Source organism: Triturus cristatus, chromosome 2_2 (genome assembly GCF_964204655.1).
Source record: "Triturus cristatus chromosome 2_2, aTriCri1.1, whole genome shotgun sequence".
In the NCBI taxonomy this organism is placed as follows: Eukaryota; Metazoa; Chordata; class Amphibia; order Caudata; family Salamandridae; genus Triturus; species Triturus cristatus.
In genome coordinates this window covers 217,954,460-217,978,611 of record NC_140582.1, presented here as the reverse complement: position 1 = coordinate 217,978,611, position 24,152 = coordinate 217,954,460, and the positions used below count along the sequence as shown (strand labels likewise).

General features: G+C 45.3%; 1 protein-coding gene across 1 annotated transcript in view; it reads right to left on the bottom strand.

Moving 5' to 3' along the window:
* Window positions 1-16,271: 16,271 nt before the first annotated feature.
* Window positions 16,272-24,152, bottom strand: part of INIP (INTS3 and NABP interacting protein) — a 70,188-nt gene continuing 62,307 nt past the window's right edge. The window contains exon 4 of the mRNA XM_085641261.1: window positions 16,272-16,545. Within this exon, the coding sequence (XP_085497387.1) occupies window positions 16,450-16,545 (96 nt within the window). The 3' untranslated portion in view covers window positions 16,272-16,449. The remainder of the gene's footprint in view (window positions 16,546-24,152) is intronic.

Below are 24,152 nucleotides of genomic sequence, written 5' to 3'. Positions count from 1 at the left end.
GGTGCAGTGAGCGCAAGCCTTGTGCTCCAGGGAAGTTCAGCTGTGCATTTGAGACAGTGCAACTAAAGCACCTCTAGTTGTGAGGCCAGCGCCGTTTGTGATTTACCTGCGTCACATGTCCTCAAGTCAACAAGGCCCTGGTATGGAGCTGACAGCCCCGGGGGGCTCCTTGATTGCCGCGAGAAGGCCCCCAGGCCCCTCAGCGCTCCCTAGGTGAGACGGCGAAAGGCCGTGGCTGTCTGTGTCTTTCCTGCCTCTGGCCCGGCAAGGGCCCTAGAATGGTGAGCAGCGGGTGACAGGGTCTCCGAGCTACGACCACCGTGTGTATGAGGCGATAGCTCTGGCATGGGGCGCCGAATCCTGGTGACCCGCAGTCGAGCTGTCTCTGGTGACGCTCCCGGCTCCGCGGGTGGCTCCCAGGTCCTGTCACAGGTGCATCAGGGCGCTGATGTGACATGTGAGCTGTGCGCGAGCGCAGGGCACTCCCAGCCTGTCATCCGAGGGCCGTGCTTGAATCCAAACTCATCAGGCGCCGTTACCTAATCCCAGGCCGAATTTATCCCCTCAGACTGGCGCGCGGCCACCTCCCAGGCGGCTCACACAGGATCGCACAGCTGGAGGAGTGAACGCAAGCTACAAAGACAGGGTGATTGAAGCTCTAACCACTGTACTTGAAGTACAGAGACGAGCTGCTGTCAACCCAGCTAGTATCCCGTAGTGTTCAGTGTACTGTAGGGTTTATGTAACGCTTCGTGCCCTTTTTTCCGCGGGACAGGTCAGGGAAAGCAACGAGGTAGGGGACAGACAAGGCAAGCAACAACAGGGGAGGGGGCAGACTGGACAAGAAGCAGTGCAGGAGAGGGGCGGGGTGGGACAAGCAACAGTGTGGGGGGAGGAGGAAGGGATGCAAGTTAAAGAAAACCAGCATTTACAATGCAGTGGTCTCGGCATTGGTAAAGTTAGAGCTATTGGCATTGCTCATGACATTATTTTTGTTTATGTTTTTGTTTTTAAAACATTTAAAGAAACGGCATTGTCATGAGCAATGCCAATAGCTCTAACTTTAACAATGCCGAGACCGTTGCATTGTAAATGCTTGTTTATTGTCTGGCCGGCCTCATAACAGAAGGAGAATTCCTTCAGGTTTGTGCTCGCGAGAAAGGTCATTTTCTCACAAAATGACTGAAGGGAGGAAGTAGCCCACTAGGAGCGCTGCTGTAACCCCGAAATATCTAATGAAATAAATCTACCCACCAGCCCACTGCGAGCCTGATTGTGTTTTTGCAAACAGGATGTGGTGGGTAAAGCGCGGCTAGGCCCACGTCAGTAATTGGGGTCCGTGGGGTTGAGCACCCGCACCGAGCAGTGGGGCCTGTCAGCGCTTCTGCGCCACGTATCTTGGGTGGTATTCAAGCAGCCCATTGACTGCTAGGGTTGGAATTACACACTGTTTGCAATTAGAAGTGTCATAATGACACTTTTAATTGCGCGGACGGCATGACACGACAGGCGGTAGGGGGGGTGGTGGAAATGGGGTTGTCGCGGAGGGGATGGGGGGGGGGGGGAAGGCGGGAGGGGTTTAATTGAAAAAAATAATTTTAAACTTACCGATCTGCGCCACTTCAGCTTCCCACCGTCCGGTCCTACATTTTCCAATTCTGACTGACGCTTTACTCGTGATCATGAAAGGCAGCCTCCTTCCCTCTTTTCACCAAGTGACTTGCCCACTGTTGTGGGTATTGACTGTTTGGTCGGCCCCAGGGCCGACCAAACAGTCAGTACTCACAACAGTGGGCAAGCCACTCTCCCCTGCACTCAAGCAAGACCGCCCACCCCCAACCAGGAACTTCTGCTTTCTCGCCATGAGAGAAGGCAGAAACATATATGGTAGTTATTGCCATTTATGTTTCTGCCTTCTCGCACTGCGAGAAAGCAGTGGGGTGACACCCCCACACCTCAATGGGGGAGCCGCCACTGCAACTGTTGTGAATTACGAAAGGCCTTGGTCTCGTCCAAATAGAATTTTAACATCCAGCGAATGGAGATCCATCTCTGCTGGAGATGAAGAGTTTGGAAAGAACATGAATAAAGTGATGGTTTGGTTTTTGTGGAAATCTGAGACCACTTTAGGGAGAAACTTAGGATGTATGCACAACACTACTTTGAAGGAATGAAATACTGTGTAAGGTTCATGTGTTTCAAAGAGACTAAATCTCACTAACTCTCATCGCTGACGTAATGGCCACCAGGAAAGCAGTTTTCCATGTGAGGTGCTATAATGAAGCTTTGTGAATGGGTTCAAAGGGAGGAAGCATGAGACGAGACAGTACCACTTTCAGCTCCCATGGAGGAGAAGGGCGTCTAATGGGAGGAAAAACATCCTTTAACCCCTTTAGGGAATCTTTAATGACTGGAATCCTAAAGAAAGATTTGTGAAGGACCTTTCCTATATGCTGTGAGAGCAGACAGGTGGACTCTGTGTTGTGTTTCGATTTAGATACCGTATATAGGTTTCCCGATTTATGTCCTTATATAGACACAATTTGCATTGCCCATATTTAGGCATAGGAATCCTACCCTTATTTAGGCATTATCCATGCTAACCAAATACAGGCATGGCCACCTACATCCATCCATCTACCTTACAACAAGTTCTTGGAAAACCAGACTCTTAAGCCTTTAGGAGTTCCCCTTGCTTGGATATTGATTTCTCCAAGAACTCATTTATTATGCATGAACATCTATTCCTTAGGGGTTCATTCATGATGTTCTTCTGCCCGACTTTTACGTCAATACTGGCATTCCTAAACACCTTCAAGGTATAAATATACCTTCACTTACCATGGCAAACCACGGTTCGGCGGTCTACTTGCACGACGCGGCTCGCCACAGCAAGTTTGGAAGGAAGCCAAGTCCCCGCCTGACGCACTGATCAGACGCTGTCATCCTCCTCGCAGAGAATCCAGCTCCAGTGTTTCTGACTCCCCTTGCGGGGTGTCAGAGATCAAGACTCGGAAAGAGATTCCAACCTCACTCATTCTAATATATGGAGCGTACTAGAACCTAGAGGGACTTTTGGCAAATCTTGTCAACTATAGCTAAACTAGACTATAGACAAACTGCATATACTTCTTACCTCGTACTACACTTAGGTTAGGTACACTGGGGTAGAACTAGCTAGAAGCATCAGATGAGTATTAACATTTTAGCCGGTATTATTTATGCATGTACTTTTATGAATATCTGTCAAAGCTACAAACCATGCTATAACAGTATTATTTTATCTTACTGCTAACACTGTACGTATTATACTTCGCATTCTGTTTTACGATTGTAGCAGTTCATATCTCTTGCACGAGAAATAAGACTGTTCAATAAACCCCTTTTATTGAAACGCCCGTCTCTCTATTTCTGTGTAACTCTGTAGAAACTAAGCATGCACGATTGACTGAGTGAAACTATCATCTATTGTTTCCATGATTCTGAGATTGTTCCGATTCTAAGGGAAGCCAAGTTGTCATATTTATGAGGTTGTCAGAAACAAATCCGTTCTTGTTTATTCGAGAAGTTTCTAGTGACCTCTGAGTTAGCTGGCACACACAAGTAATTAAGTTTAATGTACTCGATAGAGACATACTGACCTCAGTCCTATGTCAAAACCATAGTGTATATTATTACAATGCGCAGAGCATATCAGGGATATAGGAACTACACTACATCTGATTTAGGAGTATTGAAGGCCAGACTTGGCAAGGTGTAATAAATAAGGGAGAAAGACGTCTTCCTGGCAAGACGTGGGATCAAATTGGTTGGAAAAGCACCACATACAAAATCGCTTTCATTTAAAAGCATAAGCTGTTCGTGTAGATGCTTCCTTTAGAATGTCCATACAGTCCTGAGACAGGTTTAGATGACCATCATGCACTGTCTTAGGAGCCATGTTGCCAAACTCAAAAATGAAAGGCTGGGGTGTAGTAGTTGACCTCTGAACTTCGTGAGAAGGTACAGTCTGCAAGGAAGTCTGAGATGTAGACGGATAGACCGGTGAAGGAGGTAAGGAAACCACAGCTGTGTCTGCCATTCTGGGCGATGAGTATCATTTGGGCTGTTGTGGACGCCAGTTTCTGTAGAACTGTTGGTATTAATGGTATTGGAGGAAAATTGTAAAGAAATCTGTTTGACCAATCAATCCATAGGGCATTTCCTAGAGACCTTGGATGGTAAAATTGGGAGGCGAAGTTGTGGCATTTTTTGTTTTCCTCTGTGGCAAACAGATCTACAGAAGGTGTGCCCTACAAACTGAAGATACTTTGCGCGACTTCTTCGTTCAGTACCCACTCATGGTTTCTGTTGAGAACCCCACTGAACGCGTCTGCATGGATATTTTGTTTCCCTGGAAGATGCGCAGGTAACATCATTAGGTTCATGGCGATGAGCCAGTGCCAAATTGATCGGGATTCTTGCGACAAGGCTCTGGACCTCATTCCCCCCTGCTTGTTCAGGTAGTACATGGTGGTTGTATTGTCTGTTTGAATTAGCAGGTTGTTGGTCGTGAATGAAGGATGAAACGCCTTGAGTGCCAGGTGTACTGCTCGGAGTTCCAGAAGGTTGATAGGATACATCTGTTCTCTCGAGGACCATAGCCCCTGTATCTGTACATGATCCATGTGGGCTCCCCAATCGAGCAGTGAAGTGTCTGTGACCAAGGTCTGTGTTGGTGGAAGTTGGTGGAAAGGCATTCCGCTCAGGAGATTCTTCTGGGAACACCACCATTGGAGAGATTTTACAGCATGAATTGAGAGGGTGATCTTGTCCTCTCAGTTCCCTGGGGACTGGTTCCACTGGCCCTCCAAGCACTCCTGGAGAGGACGCATGTGGAGGCGAGCATTGGGAGTCAAGAATATGCAGGAGGCCATCGAGCAGAGGAGAGAGGAGACTATGCGTACTGATGGCCGGGTTATCCACTGAAGATTGAGACATTTTCGAAGAATGGATAACCATCATTCCTCCGAAGAAAACACCTTTTCCTACAACATATTGATGGTAGCTTCTAAGTAATGTAGAGTCTGAACTGGAGATGACGTGAACTTTTGGACATTGACGTGCAGACCCAAGCGATAAAGCAGATCGCAAGTTCGTAGGACATGCTCTAGGTCTTCTGTGAATATGGATGCTTTGATCAGCCAATCGTCCAGATAGGGATATACAAAGATTTTTTGTTTCCAAAGGTGTGCTGCCACCACTGCAATGCATTTGGAGAATATCCTGCGCACTGACTTGAGGCCGAATGGGAGAACCATGTATTGGTAGTGGTTCTGTCCCACGACGAACCTGAGAAACTTCCAATGGGACTTTGTGATCAGAATATGAAAATAGGCATCGTGTAGATCTATCGAACAGAGCCAGTCTCCCCTTTGAAGCGGAGGGTAAATTTGGTGCAAGGCCAGCATCCTGAATTTTTCCCTCCGGATCCACTTGTTTGCAATGCGAAGGTCGAGAATCGGCCTGAACTCATGTCTGCCTTTCTTTTGGACTAGGATGTATCTGGAGTAGATACCTTGACCTCATTGGTTTTAAGGGACTGGTTCCACAGCTTTTTTGAGGCACAGAATGTGGACTTCTTCCTGTAAGAGCTTAAGGGGAGACGAGGATGCAATTGAAGGAATGGATGGTGGTGGGGCAGTGAATCTGAGAAAATAGCCATATTAGACAATATTCAAGACCCAGGCGTCTGTTGTAATGTTTTGCTACTCTGCCAGATAATGTACAATGCGTCCCCCTACCGGAGTGGGTAACAGAAGAGGGGGGAAGAGAGGATTCACGGTTTTGCTGCAGCGGGTGGACGTCCTCCCTGGTTAGTTCGTTGGGAGTTTCGACCTCTCTGTGGTTTGTGCTGCGACTGGTACGGCCATTGATATTGTTGCAACCTGCCTGGCTGCCATTGAGGGGTTTGAACCCTCTGTGCGGAGAAACGCCGGTGTAAGGGCGGAATTAATGTAATTGTTCTTTAGATTTCTGTACTCCTACCACTTTTAAGGGATCCATTTCTGTCTTCATTCACGCCATTTCGTCATCGGCGTGCCAGCCGAAGAGGGTGCAGCGAGAAAATTGTACATTTTGCAACCGTAATTGGCCATCTGGCTTCAGAGATGTTTAAACGCAGCCATACGTGCCAACGGAGAGATTCAGTGGCAGTAGCTGTGGGCAGCTAGAAGCGAAGAGTCTGCTGCACACTGATGACTTGGTTTGAGACCATAGCCCCCTACTGGATGATTTTTAGAAAGTCTTGCCGGTGTTCTTTGGGGAGGGGGTCAGCAAAGTGGAGGATGGAATCCCACAAGGCATGGTTGTACCGTCCTAAGAGGGCTGTGGCACTAGCTGCTTTCATGTACGTAGCAGACATGCTGCAAATCTTGCGTCCTGACAAATCCACCTTTTTGCTCTGTTTATCGGGTGGAGAAGCACCAGATGGAGAGGGGGCGTGAGATTTTCATGCCGCTAGAATCACCACTGAATCAGGAGGGGGTCAGCCTATAAGAACAGCAGATCCTGCTCCGGTGGTCGGCATTTCTTTTAGAGCATTGATGGTGCTGATTTTGCTCCTGCAGGCATAAGGAATAATTGCATGGCTGGGTCCAGCAGGCCTGGCACTAGCGGAAGCAATGGTCTGAGGCCTTGCGTTGGTGGAGCGTCTCAAAAATGACAGCTGTTGATTGAGTAGGTGTCTCCATAGGCATGTTTAGTTTTATTGCACCGCGAACCAGGACCTCCCGAAAGGTATTGATGTAATCAATCGGGGTGGACCGAGGTTGAGGCGAATCTGACAATGTAGGAGAAAAGTCTCTAGTAGACGAAAACTCATCTCTATGGTACTGACTGCGTGAGCGTGATCTAGACCTGCAGTAAGAGTGGTGACGCGAGTGTCGTGATCTCATAGGACCGGTGTGATCAGAGGCACTCCAGGAGCCGGCAGAACCGGTGCTGGTAATGTTGGAAGTATTAGAGGAGGAGGAGGAGCTGGTAACGCCGGCGGAAGTGATTCTGTTGGGGCAGCTGGATCCAGTGCAGGAGAAACCGGGGTCAGAGTCATAGGTATCTCAACCAATGATGGAGATCTGGAATGAGAGTCAGATGAGGAGTAGATTTTCCATCTCTTAGAAGCTATTTTTATCCTCGACGATGATGATCTCCTCGATCTCAGTCGTCGACTGGCCTTCGACGACCTGCTCCTCGACGTCGAACCCTGTTGACTTAGCCCACTTGACAAAGACTGGCTTTATTACATCCACCAATCCAGTCATCGTTTGGCTGTCGACATGGATCTTCTACCTCTCAGCGATGGGAAGTCGGTATCCCTCGACATAGACACCGGTCTGGGCATCAGTCGCTGGTGCGAAGTTGCTCTTGACGTTGAACCAGTCAATGACGGCAAGCATGTCGGCGCCGTACCTCCTCTCGATGTCGACCGCCTCGACGTCGAACAGGACCGAAAGAGTTTTCTGGGTGAAGAACGCCTCTCAGACCTCCCACGTCCACTGGAGGTTGAGGGAAGAGCTCTGGTGGAAGATTTACATCCCCTTTGCTCAGAGGTCCCATTGGCTACTTGCTGTTTTCTCCTCTCTTCTCTTCTCTTCCCTGCAGGCGAATCTTCTCCCAGTCATGCAAGGTACATCTGGAGAAGGTTTTACAGATGTCGCAGGAAGATGAGAGGAAGGTAAACAAAGAATGCAGGCCTTGTGTGGGTCTGTTTTAGCTGCCACATGTAGGACATTTGTCGAAAAGAGATTACATTTTGAATAGAAAAAAAGCCTCCTTCCAATGGGAAAAATACTTTGCTACACAGAGAAGGTCAAAAGACGTTGAGTGAAGCAAAAAACAGTGAAGTTTGGAGATTTAATTTGAAGAAAAAACGTAAAAAGTTAGAGTTCAATGCTCCAAGGGCCTGGTCAGAAGGAGACGGAAAAAAGAACTGAGGTAACTGCCTGTGGCTAAGGATGATGGGATATTTGTGGTCTCTCTGCTCTTAAACGCACAGCTTTCTTTTTCTTAACTTATAATGGCAGCCTATGGGCTACATGGCCCTGCACTTCTTCATTTCTGTCTTTTCATAGCAAAAGGGTTTGTGAAGGTTCTTTTTCTGTGCCATTACAAAGAATATATATTCTTAGAGTTTATGTGATCACAGTCTCTTCTTTTGCCATTCCAAGATGAAGAACTCTGACCACTGTAGCTTTTCCCTAGGCTGCATTAGGACTTTAAGTGACTTTTCAAAGCCTTCCCGAAGAAAGGCTAACTTCATCACTTAAGAACATATATTGGATAAAGTGCTCTGCAGTACCCGTACATGGGTGGGACTATTCATCACTCATGACTATACATGGAAATCCCCTATGAGAGAAACGTTGAGTCGCCTAGATTGAAGTCACGCATAAGTGCAACAGTGAGTCACACAGTTTAAGATGCTACTTGACACTACCCATACAGAGTTAGGACAGTTCATAGTTACCAAAAATCCAGGCCCTCTCTGACAGGAGTGGCGACATCAGCTGGGGTATGGTGCTGTTCCGCAGTATAAACAAATCATGGGCAGAACCTGAAAATCGGGCACAGATGTTTGAGATGTACAAATCTGCTAGGCAGACAACTTGCATGTTGATTGAGTGAAAGTGCTTCCTGCTATGGTAAGCTAGTTCCCCGTCATGTGGAGGTATCAAAGCTAGAGGAGTGCCAACAATGGATCCAAGCACGTGTGGCATGCGAGCAAATCCATAAAACTCTGCCTTCACATTTGCCAAATCCTCAGAACTGGGGAACTGGATATACTGGTCAATGTGTTGTATCACAGAAGAAATTACTACTCCTAGAATACCACTGAACAGTGGTTGTGACATACCACCAGATATAGCCACTGTGTACTGGAATGAACCAGTGGCAAAAAAATGGAGCGCTGCCATAGATTGCACTCTTGGTGGCATACATGTTGGATGTGCGTTGTGAGCCAGGAGATCTGACTCCAACTGATGACATGAATAACTGATTGTTTACCTTTTCAGGCGAAACTTTTTAGATACATGCCTTTCTTCTATGGTCTGTAGGTCTGGATATGGGTGGTACACTGGAGGCTGCCATCTACTCCCTCTCCCAAGGTACTTATGCATGAAATGACAGTAAAATGGTCCCAGTAACATACGTGCAATTTCAATTAAAAAATCATGTGACAACATAACTAGTGAACTATTTACTATACATATGTAACAAGTCTCCTGTCCAATATCCCTCAATAACACCCATTTTGCATTGATGTGCAAATATTGACACAAAGGTGATAGCTGCACCTTTTTATTTGATATTTCTGGGCACAATACTGTCAACGGTGGAATACACTGCACTGCGCTAATCTACCGATAATGCCCAGTAACACACAACACAGAGGCGGAGTGTCAAGAAAATTACATAGTTATGGATTACATCCCATGTCAACATGTAACCCCTTCATAGGAGTGGTGGTGATGCACTTAAATTCAAATATCAACTACTTTCAACTGTTGACATAGCGGCTGCCTGGCCTCGCTCTTGGGACAATCGGACTGTGACGCTGCCGGTGAAAGTCTTACATGCATTGGGCAGCTCACACCACAACTGACACAGCCATAGGTTAACGTTGTAGATTGCGACGCAGTAGGCCAATGGCTGTGTCCGTCACCGCTGATTACCACATACATGTACGTCACAGTTCCAAAAATAGCTCACTTGCCTAAAGAGACTGCTGCCACCAACACCTCCTCCACCTCAGATGCGGTTTGCCACCTCTAGATTCAATCATGGCAGGCCAAAAAGTAGACAGTGTCTCTGCCTTCTCTGCAAAAGAAATGGAAATGCTGGCAGAAGAGATCCTCTCTCTGTATGGCCAGCTGTATGGCTCACCAGAGATACAAGTGAGTTACTGATAGCATATATACCTCTGTGTAACTCAAACGTTGCCATGTCCACAGGCTACGTTGCACCAGTCACATTATATGTCTATAGGCTGTTGTATCATTTGTAGCTCACTATATAGGACAATCATGTTAGTGATTGTTGAACACCATACATTGTGGATGTGACATGACTATTATTTGGTGAAAATATGAAAAATCCTGGAGTCCATGTTGGGTGTATGTAGCCATCTATGCATTTATTCGTTCATTTAATGGTTCCTGTGATATTGTTACAACTCTGATGATGCCCCAAATGAAGACGTGCATATCCTTAGTAGCATGAGGACTGTATGTACTCTGGCAGGAGCCGATGAGGATGATGTCAACAATGTGTCTATCCACACATGACTCAGCCTTAATTTGGGCTCTCCAAAACAAAAAGTTGTCTAGGAGGTAGCAATATATCAAAGACCCCTTCAGAGTGCCACCCAGCACCGAGTTTGTTTATTGGATGTCCACAAGCTGACCTTTGCAATATGTTGTTAATGTGCTGGACAGGGGACATCTGTATGCTCAGCCTGCAGAGAGCAAGGCCTGACAATGAGCCAGTCAGAAGCATGCCCCTGGCTGGGGCAGGGTGTCTGTGGCACTAGAACCGATGCCAAAAGCTATTTCCCTGTAGTCCTCTTTTTTAATGTTTGATGACAAATTAAGTTGTGTTTTTCACAAACACAGGCTCATTACTACCAGTGATCTGATGGCAATTTGCAACAATTGATGCTTGCAGAGAACAGGCCCAATTGAAAATTTCACACACTCGCAGTACATCCAGTTCATTGCTTAGTTAAGATGAGATACTGGTTAGGACAATCAGCTGCTACTATACATTCAACCAAGTCTGGGAGGTCTTACTAGGTGTCCTGTGAGGCTAGTACATGGCACTCCTACTCAATAAGCTGTAGTATTGTGTAGCATGCCCACACCACCCCAGTGAGCATCCTCTCACTGAAACATGGCAGGTCAGTCATAGTGGGATGAGTGAATGTCTGTAAGCCATACCCTGATATCAGTCTCTATGGATTGTAGGCCTAAAGTCAGAGAGCCTGCCTTTACAGATGGAGATCAAATGTTGCCTACATTTGTGCAGCTTTCTAAAACCCACAGGGTTTTGTCACGTTTCATTGTAGCGGACATCACAGTACATGTAGCTTGCCACTGGCGTACTTCATGCTAGTGGGGAGCCTTTGTGATTTTGGAACATTAACAGGGATAATGGTATTTAGTGGATTATTACTGAAGTGTGTATTGGTGCGTTTGTATACCTCAGCCTGTGTAACATACACGTATGCTCACTATTGCCGTCAGCTTGTGGGAGATGTAATACACTTGCGTGAGATCAAAACGGTTGTCCATTAATTTACACTTACAAAATGTTTGCTTCCTCTCTTCTATCTATGCAGGTCAACTCCCATCCGAAGCGTGACATCTGGAAGGCCATCGCAAAGAAGGTGTGGAACCTGGGGGTCTATAGGTGGCGTAGCATCCTTTGCTGCAAGAGGTGAGAAGACATGAAACGCTGGACCCGGAAGATCGTGGCAGTCCAGCTGGAGCTGGACTCTCAATGTGAGTGGGGTGCACTCAACTCCCTGACCCCCCTAATGGCCTGCATACTTGTGGTGGCCTATTCCAGACTTATTTTATTTAACGTTCTTTTTATTGGCATTTATGAAGATAAGCATACATACACCACATTCCGTGGAAATGAGCATGTTACATGAGTAACGAATTACACCATTTGCGATATAGAAAGCATGTATGTGGCCTATTCCAGACTTGATGGGCAGTTAAGGGACCAACAGCAGAGACAAGGTGGTAAGTCATGACCAGAGCTGTATAAGCGGTCTCAAGAACAATTTCAGTTCACAGGCATGATTGTCACCATCTGAACTGAGGCAGACCCATATTCAAATGCACAAGAGGAGTACACAAATGTGTTGGTGTGGTGGTATGTGACTAATGATGTAATTTGCCTATTGTCTGTATCAACCTGCTACATAGCACTGACCAATCACCTATCCATGAACGTGACTTGGCTGTCACATGGCTGACTCAAGTGACGATTCATCTCAGGTTGTTGAAAAACCTGGCTGACCATTGCCCCCAACAAGCCAATTGTTTACCTTGTGGAATGAGTGATACTCACTACTGTGTGCCATTTGATGGTAGGCCTATCACGTGACCTAGCATGGCGTGCACCTTTGATGCAGTGACTGGGCAACACTTGCCATTGGTATGTACGATAGCTTGAGTGTACCTACATCACTGGTGCAATCAGTAATAGGGCCAACATGTTGGCCTGTGAACCTGTTCCTGTAGTTGGGTCAGCAGTAATCCTGTGTTCTACATGATGTAACTGCATTCTTAGGCTTATGTCTGAGTCAAAAACCAAAGGAAATGATGGACGGAGTGTTGAACATTGCAAGCACTCACCCCCAGTCAACTGATCTGGGTTTAATCCATCACCTTTCTTTAGCCCACTCTGCCACCCCAGTTCAGACATGGTCATATGCAAATCAGTCTGACCCTGTGCCTCATGGGAACAGTCCAGCCCGAACTGCCAAGCCATGTCGTCCCTGGAACGGAAACAAGCTTCCTAGGACCGGTTTCTGGCATTTCAGCCGTCTTCAGCCAGGCTTGCTTGAATCCAGTGGCAAAGTGAGCAAGGGACTCACGTCTGAGCATACCCTGCCAACTTATGGCGAACAAAGCAAAAACCAAAGGAAATGATGGACGGAGTGTTGAACATTGCAAGCACTCACCCCCAACTGATCTGGGTTTAATCCATCACCTTTCTTTAGCCCACTCTGCCACCCCAGTTCAGACATGGTCCTATGCAAATCAGTCTGACCCTGTGCCTCATGGGAACAGTCCAGCCCGAACTGCCAAGCCATGTCTTCCCTGGACCGGAAACAAGCTTCCTAGGACCGGTTTCTGGCATTTCAGCCGTCTTCAGCCAGGCTTGCTTGAATCCAGTGGCAAAGTGAGCAAGGGACTCACGTCTGAGCATACCCTGCCAACTTATGGCGAACAAAGCAAAAACCAAAGGAAATGATGGACGGAGTGTTGAACATTGCAAGCACTCAGTTGGCAGGGTATGCTCAGACGTGAGTCCCTTGCTCACTTTGCCACTGGATTCAAGCAAGCCTGGCTGAAGACGGCTGAAATGCCAGAAACCGGTCCTAGGAAGCTTGTTTCCGGTCCAGGGAAGACATGCATGAGAAGTGTGGCTCACTGGTTAGAGGAGGCAGACCTGGAAGCAGAGGTCAGCCCGGGACCAGGGTTCAATTCCCGGCTCGGCTGGGTCTTGAGTCCAAAATGTCCATGGCCTCGACAATTCTCGCTCTGGTGCCTACTCAACTCATGGGTTCACACTCTGCGACTCTGGGCAATAGCTTGCTTAATCTCCACAACGGCCCCTCGCGGCGGGATGCCTGGCTTTCACCTTGCGGATTCCCTGCCGGGTTATCTCACAGGGGAATACCAGGACGGGTTCCATAAGCAAGCGCTTAGAGACCGCTTGGTGATTTGCGCTATATAAATTCCTGTACATTTACATTTACATGGCTTGGCAGTTCGGGCTGGACTGTTCCCATGAGGCACAGGGACAGACTGATTTGCATATGGCCATGTCTGAACTGGGGTGGCAGAGTGGGCTAAAGAACGGTGATGGATTAAACTCAGATCAGTTGACTGGGGGTGAGTGCTTGCAATGTTCAACACTCCGTCCATCATTTCCTTTGGTTTTTGTTATGTCTGAGTCAGACATATAGGTGTGTAGGCCACTGAGATTATTTTGAGAGTTAATGGTGTTAAACAGTCCATGTTTTACCACAGCCATGTCTGTGTACACATTGGTGAGTGTGTGTGACACACACCCCGATCCATTACTTATACGTATGGGAATTTCCAAATGGAGAGGCTATGAACGATATGATAGGTACTGTAATATGCCAATACCCTGGGAACAAACGTACACTACATGTTGATGTCACAGATAGTCACTGTGACACGAGCCTTGAATGGAAAATTGTCTTTGGCAAATGGTATGAATAGAGTGCTAAGACAGTCCAAAGATCAAATGGGGATGTCCTTAGGACAATGTGACAACTTATGCAGTGGGCATTTGTTCACTGATCACCCAAATGGGCCAAAGTGTAGAAGGTGGGGGACCAATACCAGTAGATACATCTGGATGACGTGGAGTAAACTTCAGTCTAAGTGGGGACCATTCTCCTTCGCTCCAGGAACCTCAGCCCTCCCCCCGGCCACACTCAGTGAGGAGGTTATTGACCTCCTGAGGCACTTCTCTTTAGGTCAGACTGCACAGCTTAACACAGCACTGCTTTACACTGTTGTATTAAATGGATGCTCAATGCCTGGATGGTGGAAATACAGTTACTGGTAATGAGAGGACCAGATCATGACATTCTTCTTTTTATATGGCTTAAATACTTGAAGTCCATGGTCCACCTTTCACAAAACTGAATAATCACTTTGCATACAGATCTAATGGTAGAGCTCCAAATCAACTCTAATTTGTGAACTTAACCTATAAATGTTCAAGCACAGGACAGTCTTCCCGCTTAAACAAACTAATCAACAAGTGAAACTTACAAGAGAAAAATTAATGTGATGACCGGGCTCCTATAAGGTGGTCTATACAGAGTTCTCAAGAAAAGTAAGAAATCTTCAGTCAGCCTCTTTATAAGTTATGAAACATAGAACCTCCAAACTCCAGAATCATGAAGGCCGATGTCGTGGCATCCAGGGCCCCTGGCTTGGGAACTTTTTAATCCCTGGCTTCAGGGGCTTCTCTGGTTCATACAACTGCTGAGGAGGCTCACCAGACAGAACTCTTTAGACTGCTATTCCAAGTTTCTTCCTACAGCAGTCTATAAGTGACATCGAAAAGCTTTATAAAGTACCATAATACAAAATGAATATGAAAATAACACCACTTCAAAATTGCATTAAATAAAGAAAAATCCAGACCTGGAACTCTAGGGAGCAACAATGTAAAGCATAAATTACTAATTTCAAATCCTGTTACACAAGTGTAATCAGCCGTACTAAGAAATAATGTGGCTTGAAGGTAACTTTCCTAAACCTAAAAAAGGTTTATTTGTTATCCTATTTCTCTTTCCTGAAAAGGTAAGAAAAGTATTTTAGGAAGGGAGGGTGAGTGGAAGAAAAAGAGCTACAGCACGAACAGATACAAATAAATAAAGATCTATATTTAAATATTGCAATTTTTGTTTTGTTTGTTAATGGATAAAAGTACTAAAATGTACCTGAATTTTTGACACTTGATGAACAGTGTATTTTCAGGCAACTGACCATAAACTAGCCAGGAAGGAGTACACAAAAAAATGACAGTGCTTCTACTTTGCAATCCACTGAAGTGATAACTGCATGACTGATTACTAGTCTAATGTGGCTCCAAAATCAATGGAGAATGAGGGAATTTCTACCTGTCTGTATATCAATTTCATGATTCATGAATGTACAAATCACTACCAAGTACACAACATCAAGGGGAGATTACAAATTTCAAATATCCTACATACAAGTTAAGCATGTTGGTTGTGAAAATATCATATTCACAGCCTTATCACAAATATTACTGCTTCGAAACAAAGGAGAGAAATTTAGATTAAACCTACAGCAAGGTAAAGAACTGTAGGGTAAAAACAACGGAGGCCTCAGAGGGTCAACTCAACACCAGATAACCTGACCACCCGTCTTTCTTATCAGCCAGTCAGCGTTGAAACGGCAAGAGGAAAAGAACACAGACTATGATCCGTCTGGTGCTGCTCCCAGGTATCCACTGTTTTTATCCTGTAGCTCTTTACTCTGCTGTAGCTTTAATGCTTTCACTGCCCTCTTTTCTTTATTAACATTAGTTTCAGTGGTTAGGCTATGAATATTCTATGTGTACAACCAGTATGCCAACCTTGCATGCAAGACTTCTGGAATTACAAATTGTTTGGTCATTTTCTCATTGATGTTCTGTGCGGGGTAGTGATTTGTTCTACTGTGCATATATGCATACGATGAAATCTATAATATTTGTTCATACTTCATCCCAAAACAAGGTTAATGTCACAGCAGTATTTATTTGTTCACTATTACTGACACAGTGTGTAACACACCTTTTTAGAAACCCCCAATGAAGGTGCAATTTTCTCACATTTCCTCTGCTTGCACTATCCACCTTATGGTTATTTGCATTTATCTGTACCCACTCAACTGCACGTTTGAACTAGATGCAAAGAATGAAGAGTGACACATCGATGTTAGCAAATTTGCTTTATGTTTTTTTTGTAAAAGAAATGTGTACAAAAAATATTTAACAGTTAAAAAAAACATGTAAAGTTACATTCTGTATTTCACAACAGAGTTGTCGTATTATACTTTATGACAGCAGGTTTGACAAGACAAAAAGAAATTATGACTGGAGAAGTACATCCATTTAATCCGGGTCAAGCCGTGGTAATACTGGCAAAATTAGATTTCCAAAGGAGGAGTCTTGTGTGATGAAATAGCCTGATGAATGTGCATGGGCGTGCTGAAAATAAATAAATAAATCACATCAGGTTAAATATGTCCAAGGCACCAATAAAGTGATTATTATACGATTTAATAATATAAATTGTACTTTAACTGCAACCAAATATATATTTTAACATAATTGAGGTCAAGAAAACAAATAGACTATTAAAAGCAGCTCACGTACATGAGAAGAATATTAACATTCAATATGTACATAAAAGCAAAATAATTAAGTGTTAAATCAATCCAACTTTACTTTCTGAATAATAAAGTCTAACCTAAGTTCTAAATAAATTAATAAGTTCCAAAATCCAAGGTCAAGCTAGTTGATTCTGTCATATGCTGAAATCGCAAGGAGAAACTTCAGCATTCTCAACACATGTTCTTCTGCTGCAATTTAATAAAACCCATTTTTTGAAAGTCGCCGAGCGCTTATCCAATGTATTTAAACAACAGATCACTTTAGAGTTTCCCACTGTGGTACTTGGGCCGTTAATGTCCACATAACCTCCCCTCCCCCGACTCTCAACCAAAACACCCTTTATTACTTTTTGTTTACTATTGAACTTAAACAGATCATAATGGACTGGAAATATGCTATTCATATTACATTTCACACATTGTGAGCATAGGTAACTTCTAGCCATAGTACACATGAATCACAAGGCATTACTGTAAATTTCAGTAGGTTATATAACAGTATTTGGAGCCCATTGGATAGATTTATTGTGGAAACTTCTTGTCTAAAGTTTGCCTAACTCCATGAGGTCATCGCTGTCACAAGAACCCTATTTGCTTGTGAAGTGCAATGTATTGTGGGTCAGACGTTTACATACCCCCCTTTCCGATATACCCCATCTCTTGTACCTCTTCTACTAATTTTTATTCTCATCTTGGTTCTTTCCTTCCTGGGGTTTACTAAATCACCACTTAGGTTTGTCTGTGAGTTACCTTTACGCCAAATTGCTTTTTACTATTGTATGCCTAAATCAGTTCTCAAAAGATGACTTTCAGTTAGCAGTCCAATCCCTAATCCTCTCCCGCCTAGCCAACGGGAGTGGCACTTTTGCAGGATTACCCAAAACCAGGCTGGCTTCTTTTAAGGCCACTCTGAACTCAGCTGTTAGGTTTATCACAGGATCCAGTAAGTGCGACCACATTGCACCTGATCTGAAACATCTAAAATGGCTCCCTTTGAAGCTAGAATTCAGTTTAAGATAGCCTGCATGACCCATAAGGCTCTTTAGCACAACACTCCCATCTAACCGGCAACAAAACTTGAACTATAGGAAGGGAGTTGCTCCTCAAGCAGCTCTAACTCTCTATTGTTGAACCCACAGAAGCGCAACAAAAAGAAAAAAACATAGAATCGCTCCTTCTCTGGCCTTGTCCTAGAATATGGAACAATGCCTCATGAAACCAGATCTAATTCTTCGACTACCTCTTTGAAAAAAAGAATTAAAAAGACTGTTGCTGAATAGGGGTCTTCAGCATTAGTCCTGATTTCATCAAGTCGGACTATCTTTCCTATATACACACTTCTGTAACCCGAGTATTCAAAGTGGTTTGTTTTCAATGCATATATTGTGTTTCTTGCCTCTTCTTTTTTGCTTTTGCTGTTACAGTTAGCAATATGTTGTGCAAAGAAGTTGTATTTTTATCTGTTTATTGCCCGTTTTCTCCCCCTAGTGTTTTACTTGATTTGCTACTTGTACAGTGCTCGGATACCCAGACGGGGTTAGGTTCGCGCTATATAAGAGCCCTTAAATAAATAAGTAGGGAATATGCTACTTACCAGTATGCATCTGTTCTTGGCATGTAGAGCTGCAGATCCACACACTAGCATAGAAAGGCATCTGGTGTTCGGCTTGGATGCTTGCACGTTGTTGTTGTCTTGGAAGAAGTCTTTGTAGTCACGAGATAGGTGACTTCTCCCTTGGACTATAGTGCGCATGGGCATCAACTCCATCGTTAGATTGTTTTTTGCCATGATGGCAAATGATGGGAGTTAGTAGAAGAGAAAGATGTCCATGTGTGATATCCAAGTAAGATAAAGCTGGAACAGATACAGGTCCCGGGGAGGTGGGTCGGCGTGTGTGGATCTGCAGCTCTACATGCCAAGAACAGATGCATACTGGTAAGTAGCATATTCCGTTCGAGGCATATGAGCTGCAGATCACACACTGGCATATACTATATAGCAGTGTATCCCCTAGCGGTGGTCCCCTGTATCGGTTGCAGCAGTTTGAAATAAAGTTTTAAGGACAGCTTGGCCCAAAGAAGCTTGTTGCTTTGCTTGTACGTCAACACAATAGTGTTTAGTGAAGGTGTGTGTTGTAGACCATGTGGCTGCCTTACAAATGTCTTCTAAGGGAATGTTCCCTAAGAATGCCATGGAAGCCCCTAGTTTGCGTGTGGAATGCGCTCTAGGGGGAACTGTTAGTGTGCGTTTAGCTTTCTGGTAGCATATTTGGATACATTTAACTATCCACCTAGCAATCCCAGATTTGGAGATGGGGTTGCCCTTATGTGGTGGAGAGAAAGCTACAAACAACTGTTTTGCGGAAAGATTTAGTTCTGTCAATGCAGTAAAGAAGGGCTTTTAACATCCAAGGTGTGAAGAGCTCTTTCTGCTACAGAGTCTGGGTTTGGAAAGAACACTGGTAACTGATTAGTTAAGATGAAAAGGCGATATGACTTTTGGAAGGAATTTTGGATTTGTCCTAAGAACCACTTTGTTACGATGTAATTGTAAGAATGGTTCTTGTATGGTTAAAGCCTGGATTTCACTTACCCTTCTGAGGGATGCGATTGCGATAAAGAAAGCTACTTTCCATGTGAGGAACTGTAGTTCACATTTATGTAGAGGTTCAAATGAGGGTCCCATGAGCCTAGTAAGAACAATGTTTAGATTCCACACTGGTGAGGGTGGTAATCTGGGAGGAATAATTCTTTTAAGTCCTTCCATGAAGGCTTTGATCGCAGGGACCCTAAAGAGTGACAAGTGCTGTCGATTTTGTAGGTAAGCTGTTGATGCTGCTAGATGGAGACGTATGGATGAATATGCTAAATTACATCTTTGCAAGTGTAGTAAGTTGCAAATGATGTTCTGGATGGATGCATCCAGTGGGTGTATATTATTATTAGTGCAGTAAATGGCAAATCTTTTCCATTTTGCAGCATAGCAAGCTCTAGTAGTAGGTCTTCTGGCTTCTTTTATAATGTTCATGAAGTCTGGTGGCAGGTTTAGGTAACCGAACTCTAGGACTTCAGGAGCCAAATCGCTAGATTCAGTTGACCTGGGTCTGGAGGTCTGATCTCTCCATGGTTCTGGGTTATTAAGGACAGGGAGAGATGCAGTTTTTGGTGTGGAACTAGAGAGAGTTCCAGTAGTGTTGTGAACCACGGCTGGCGTGCCCATGTGGGAGCTACTAGGATCAGTTTGAGTGATTGCTGTCTGAGCTTGCATACTACTAGTGGAATGAGTGGGAGAGGCGGAAAAGCGTACGCAAATCTGCCTGACCAATTCATCCATATCGCATTCCCCTTTGACTCCGGGTGGGGAAATCTGGCGGAGAAGGTTGGGCATTTTGCATTTTTGTGTGTGGCGAACAGATCTATGTCTGGTTGGCCCCATCTTTGGAAAAACGGCAGTAGAACTTGGGGATGTAGTCCCCATTCGTGGATCTGTTGTGTCTTTTGACTTAACAGATCGGCAATCTGATTGTGAACCCCTGGAAGGTGTTCTGCAAGTAGGTATATGTTCTGAGGAATGGCCCATCTCCAAATGTTCTGTACGAGCTGGAACAGCTGCAGAGAATGTGTACCTCCTTGTTTTTGTATGTAATACATGGCTGTCATGTTGTCCATCCGGATGAGGACAGCCTTGTTCTGTACATGTAGTTGGAAGGATTTTAGTGCTAGGAATACTGCTAGCAGTTCTAGGTAATTGATATGAAGCACTTTCTGTTGAGTGGTCCATTTGTCCTGAGTGGTGTGTCCGAGGAGATGGGCTCCCCATCCTGTGAGTGATGCGTCTGTTGTGAGCACTATCTGTGGATGAGGCTCTAGGAACGGCCACCCTTTGGACAAGTTTGTTATATTCCACCACTGTAGAGAGCGATGTGTGCGGCTGTCCACCAACACCAGATCTGTGAGTTGTCCGTGAGCCTGGTTCCACGGACGTGCTAGACATTCCTGTAAGGGACGCATTTGAAGTCTTGCATAAGGCACAATGAAGATGCAAGATGCCATCATACCTATGAGCTGCATGAACACTCTGGCTGGAAGAGTGTGTCGGATTTGAAATTTTGTGAGAAGATCTCGTATACTGGCTATCCTGGCTGGACTGGGATATGCTAGAGCTGTGGAGGTGTTTATGGTAGCTCCTAGATATTGGTGTATATGAGAGGGATGGAGATGAGACTTGGGATAGTTGATTGTGAACCCCAAGTTGTGTAATAGTTGGATGGTTTGGTGAGTGTGTAGAACACATTGGTCTAATGACTTGGTTTTTATTAGTCAGTCGTCTAGATACGGGAAGACATGAATTTGTTGTCTTCTGAGATGTGCTGCTTCTACTGCAAGACATTTTGTGAATACTCTGGGTGCGGTTGTTACCTTGAATGGAAGGACTGTGAACTGGTAGTGTTGTCCGTCCATCACAAACCTTGGGTACTTTCTGTGAGCAGGATGTATGGGAATGTGGAAGTAGGCGTCCTTGAGATCTAGTGTGGCAAGGAAATTGCCTTGTTGCAGCAGTGGGAGCACTTGTTGAAGAGTGATCATATGGAAATGATCTGAGTGCATCTACAGATTTAGGGGTCTGAGGTCGAGTATTAGTCTCAGAATCCCGTCCTTTTTGGGGATTAGGAAGTACAGCGAGTATACTCCTGTTCCTTGATGCTCTAAAGGGAACTGGTTCTATTGCGTGCTTTTGAAGCAGTGAGAGAACCTCTTGTTTGAGGAGCGTAAGATGGTCTGCGGACATGGGACGCTGTTTGGGTGGTATGTGTGGGTGGGGGGGGGGGGGGGGTAAGCTGTAAGTTCCAGGCAGTAACCATACTGGATAATTTGTCTTACCAACTTGTCTGTTGTGATGGAGTTCCAGAAAGGTAGGAACTGTGTTAGTCTGCCCCCAACTGGAGTGGAATGGTCCGGGGGGAGCGGAGGAAAGTCACTGTTTTGTGGCAGGGGAGGTGCGAGTGTTATTACCTCGACCTCGTCCCTTGTTATCGTTTCCTCTGTACCCGCCTCTAAAATATCCTCTACTGGGGAATGTTTGTGTAGTGGCTTGGAACGTAGATGAGGTGTCTGCGCCCATATTTTTGGAGGCTCCTCTGTAGAAGGAGCGCCGAAAGGAGCCAGCGTTTGTGGAGACTGTAATGCTCCCATGGATTTAGCAGTCTGTGTCCTTTTTCATTTTTTCAAGGGCAGTGTCTACAGCGGGTCCAAATAGCTGTTCTTGGTTGAATAGCTGACTGAGTATGGTAGTTTGTACCTCTGGCTTAAAGCCTGAAATGCGTAGCCAGGCAGGTCGTCTAAGGAGCACACTGGTGTTAATTGATCTAGAGGCAGTGTCTGCTGCGTCAAGTGCACATTTAATTGATGCATTTGAAATTAGCTTGCCCTCCTGGATAAGGTCATTTGACTGGGTTTTATACTGGTCAGGCTGACGTTGTAAGAGATTTTCTAACTGGTCATAGTGTGTCCTGTCATATCGTGCCAGTAGTGCTTGGGTGTTGGCAACACGCCAGCGGTTAGCTGCTACTCTTTTGCCAGAAGCTTCTAGCAGTTTGGATTCTTTATTCGGGTGTGGTGCATCTCCCGAGGTCTGGGAGTTGGCGCGTTTCCTAGCATTGGAAACGACTAAAGAATCCAAAGGCAACTGTCCTGAGATGCAAGTAGGATCTTCAGGGGCAGGCCTATATTTCTTTTCTATTCTAGGGTTAAGAACCCTGGCATGGACGGGGTCTTTAAATACTTCAGGGGCATGCTTAATGCCTCCTTTGATCATAGGTAATATTTGCACTGATTTTTGAGACTGTTCAAAAGTATCTAAGAGGAAATCTTCCTCTGGTGCGTTGAGGTGCATTGTAACACCATGATAAAGTGCAGATCTATTTAATAATTGGCCAAGCCCCAGGTGATCATCTGGGGGAAATGGTTTTGAGGAATATGGCTGTGGGTCTGGTAGGTCTGTTGGGATAGGGAATGCCCAATCAAGTGGTGAGGTATCTGGATCTGTGAACAGGTCATTAGGATCCCCTCCACCCCCTAGGTCGTCGTCATCATCATCTTTCAGAGGGGATGTATGTGGTGGAGAAGTTACAGGTAAGGGTGGTGTAGGCAGAGGAGTTGGGTTAGAAGGCAGTGTAGGAGAAGAAGGGGGCATAGGCGAGTCCTTCTTGTGTACAGGAACTGGAGCAGATGGTGTGCCAAGTTTTCGTCTTTTACATGGCACAGCAGTGACATGTCCAGTTTTTGGGTTGATATAAATCTTTTTCTGCCTTGGATCGATGGGATCTGGGTGAAAAAGTTCTTGTTCCTCGGTAACAGTTTTCGATGCCAATTTATTTGGTTCCGAGCGAGGTTGTGGTTGATCCTTATAGGTTTTGGCTTTAGGAGGTGTATGAGAGTCCTTAGCCGTTTATTTCGGAGCCGAAGCTGGATCATTAGGCTTCGGAACCGTCAAAGCCGGCTTGTCTATGGGCCTTGGCGTTTTCGGGGCCGATTTGGAGGTGGAAGGCGTCAGAGCGGATTTCGGCACAGAGTGTTCTTTTGGCTTCGGTGCCGGCGGGACATGCGGTTTGCTCGGTCCCGAGCTACCGGAAGGCTTGTCCTTTTTCTTCGGAGCCGAGCCCGGAGGCGGCGCTTCTGAAGGATGTTTTTGGTCTCAACTGGGGCCAACAGGCAAAGTCTTGACCACTGCCTTTGGAGGGGTTGGGGCAGGGGCAGTGGTACTCACACGTTGCCCAGGAGTGATGAGGTCGTCTGAGTCTTCTGCCTCGGAGATGATTTCGAGATCCTCGGAATCTTCTTCTGGGACATCGGGGCCTTCATCAAAGATGTCCTCTGGTTCCGGAGCTGGTCTCTGTGCCATGATGTGTCTTCTAGCCCTTCGATTTATTTTCATTTATCTACATTTATTTTCACTGGCATGACAAACAGTAAATATGCAGAAGGGCTGAATACAATATGCCCCCGACTACAAGATAAAGAATCTCAAGTGACGCTTCAACTAATGAGGTAGAATGAATAAACATGAACTGTCCGCCCTGATGTTTGACTTCTGCAACGGGGAAGACCAGTAGAAACATGTTACACTTGATTGCCCGGTCCCATAATTCTGGTGCCAACCAGCAGAGATGCTGAAAGCGAGTGCCATCTTGTTTTTTCACATTAAAAAGGTGTAATCTACTTCCAGATAATCCACTTCATTAAAGACCATGTTGAATGCGGCTCATTTTATATTATCGATAGAGTGGCTGCTTGTTTTATATTATTGACATAGGCTCGGATATAGGATAACGGAGGGCAAAAAAACGTTATTTTACAGTTTTTGGGTGTGACCATAGGTCATAAGATAAAGGATTCCCTTACCCCAGGCTACTCAAGCTTCGA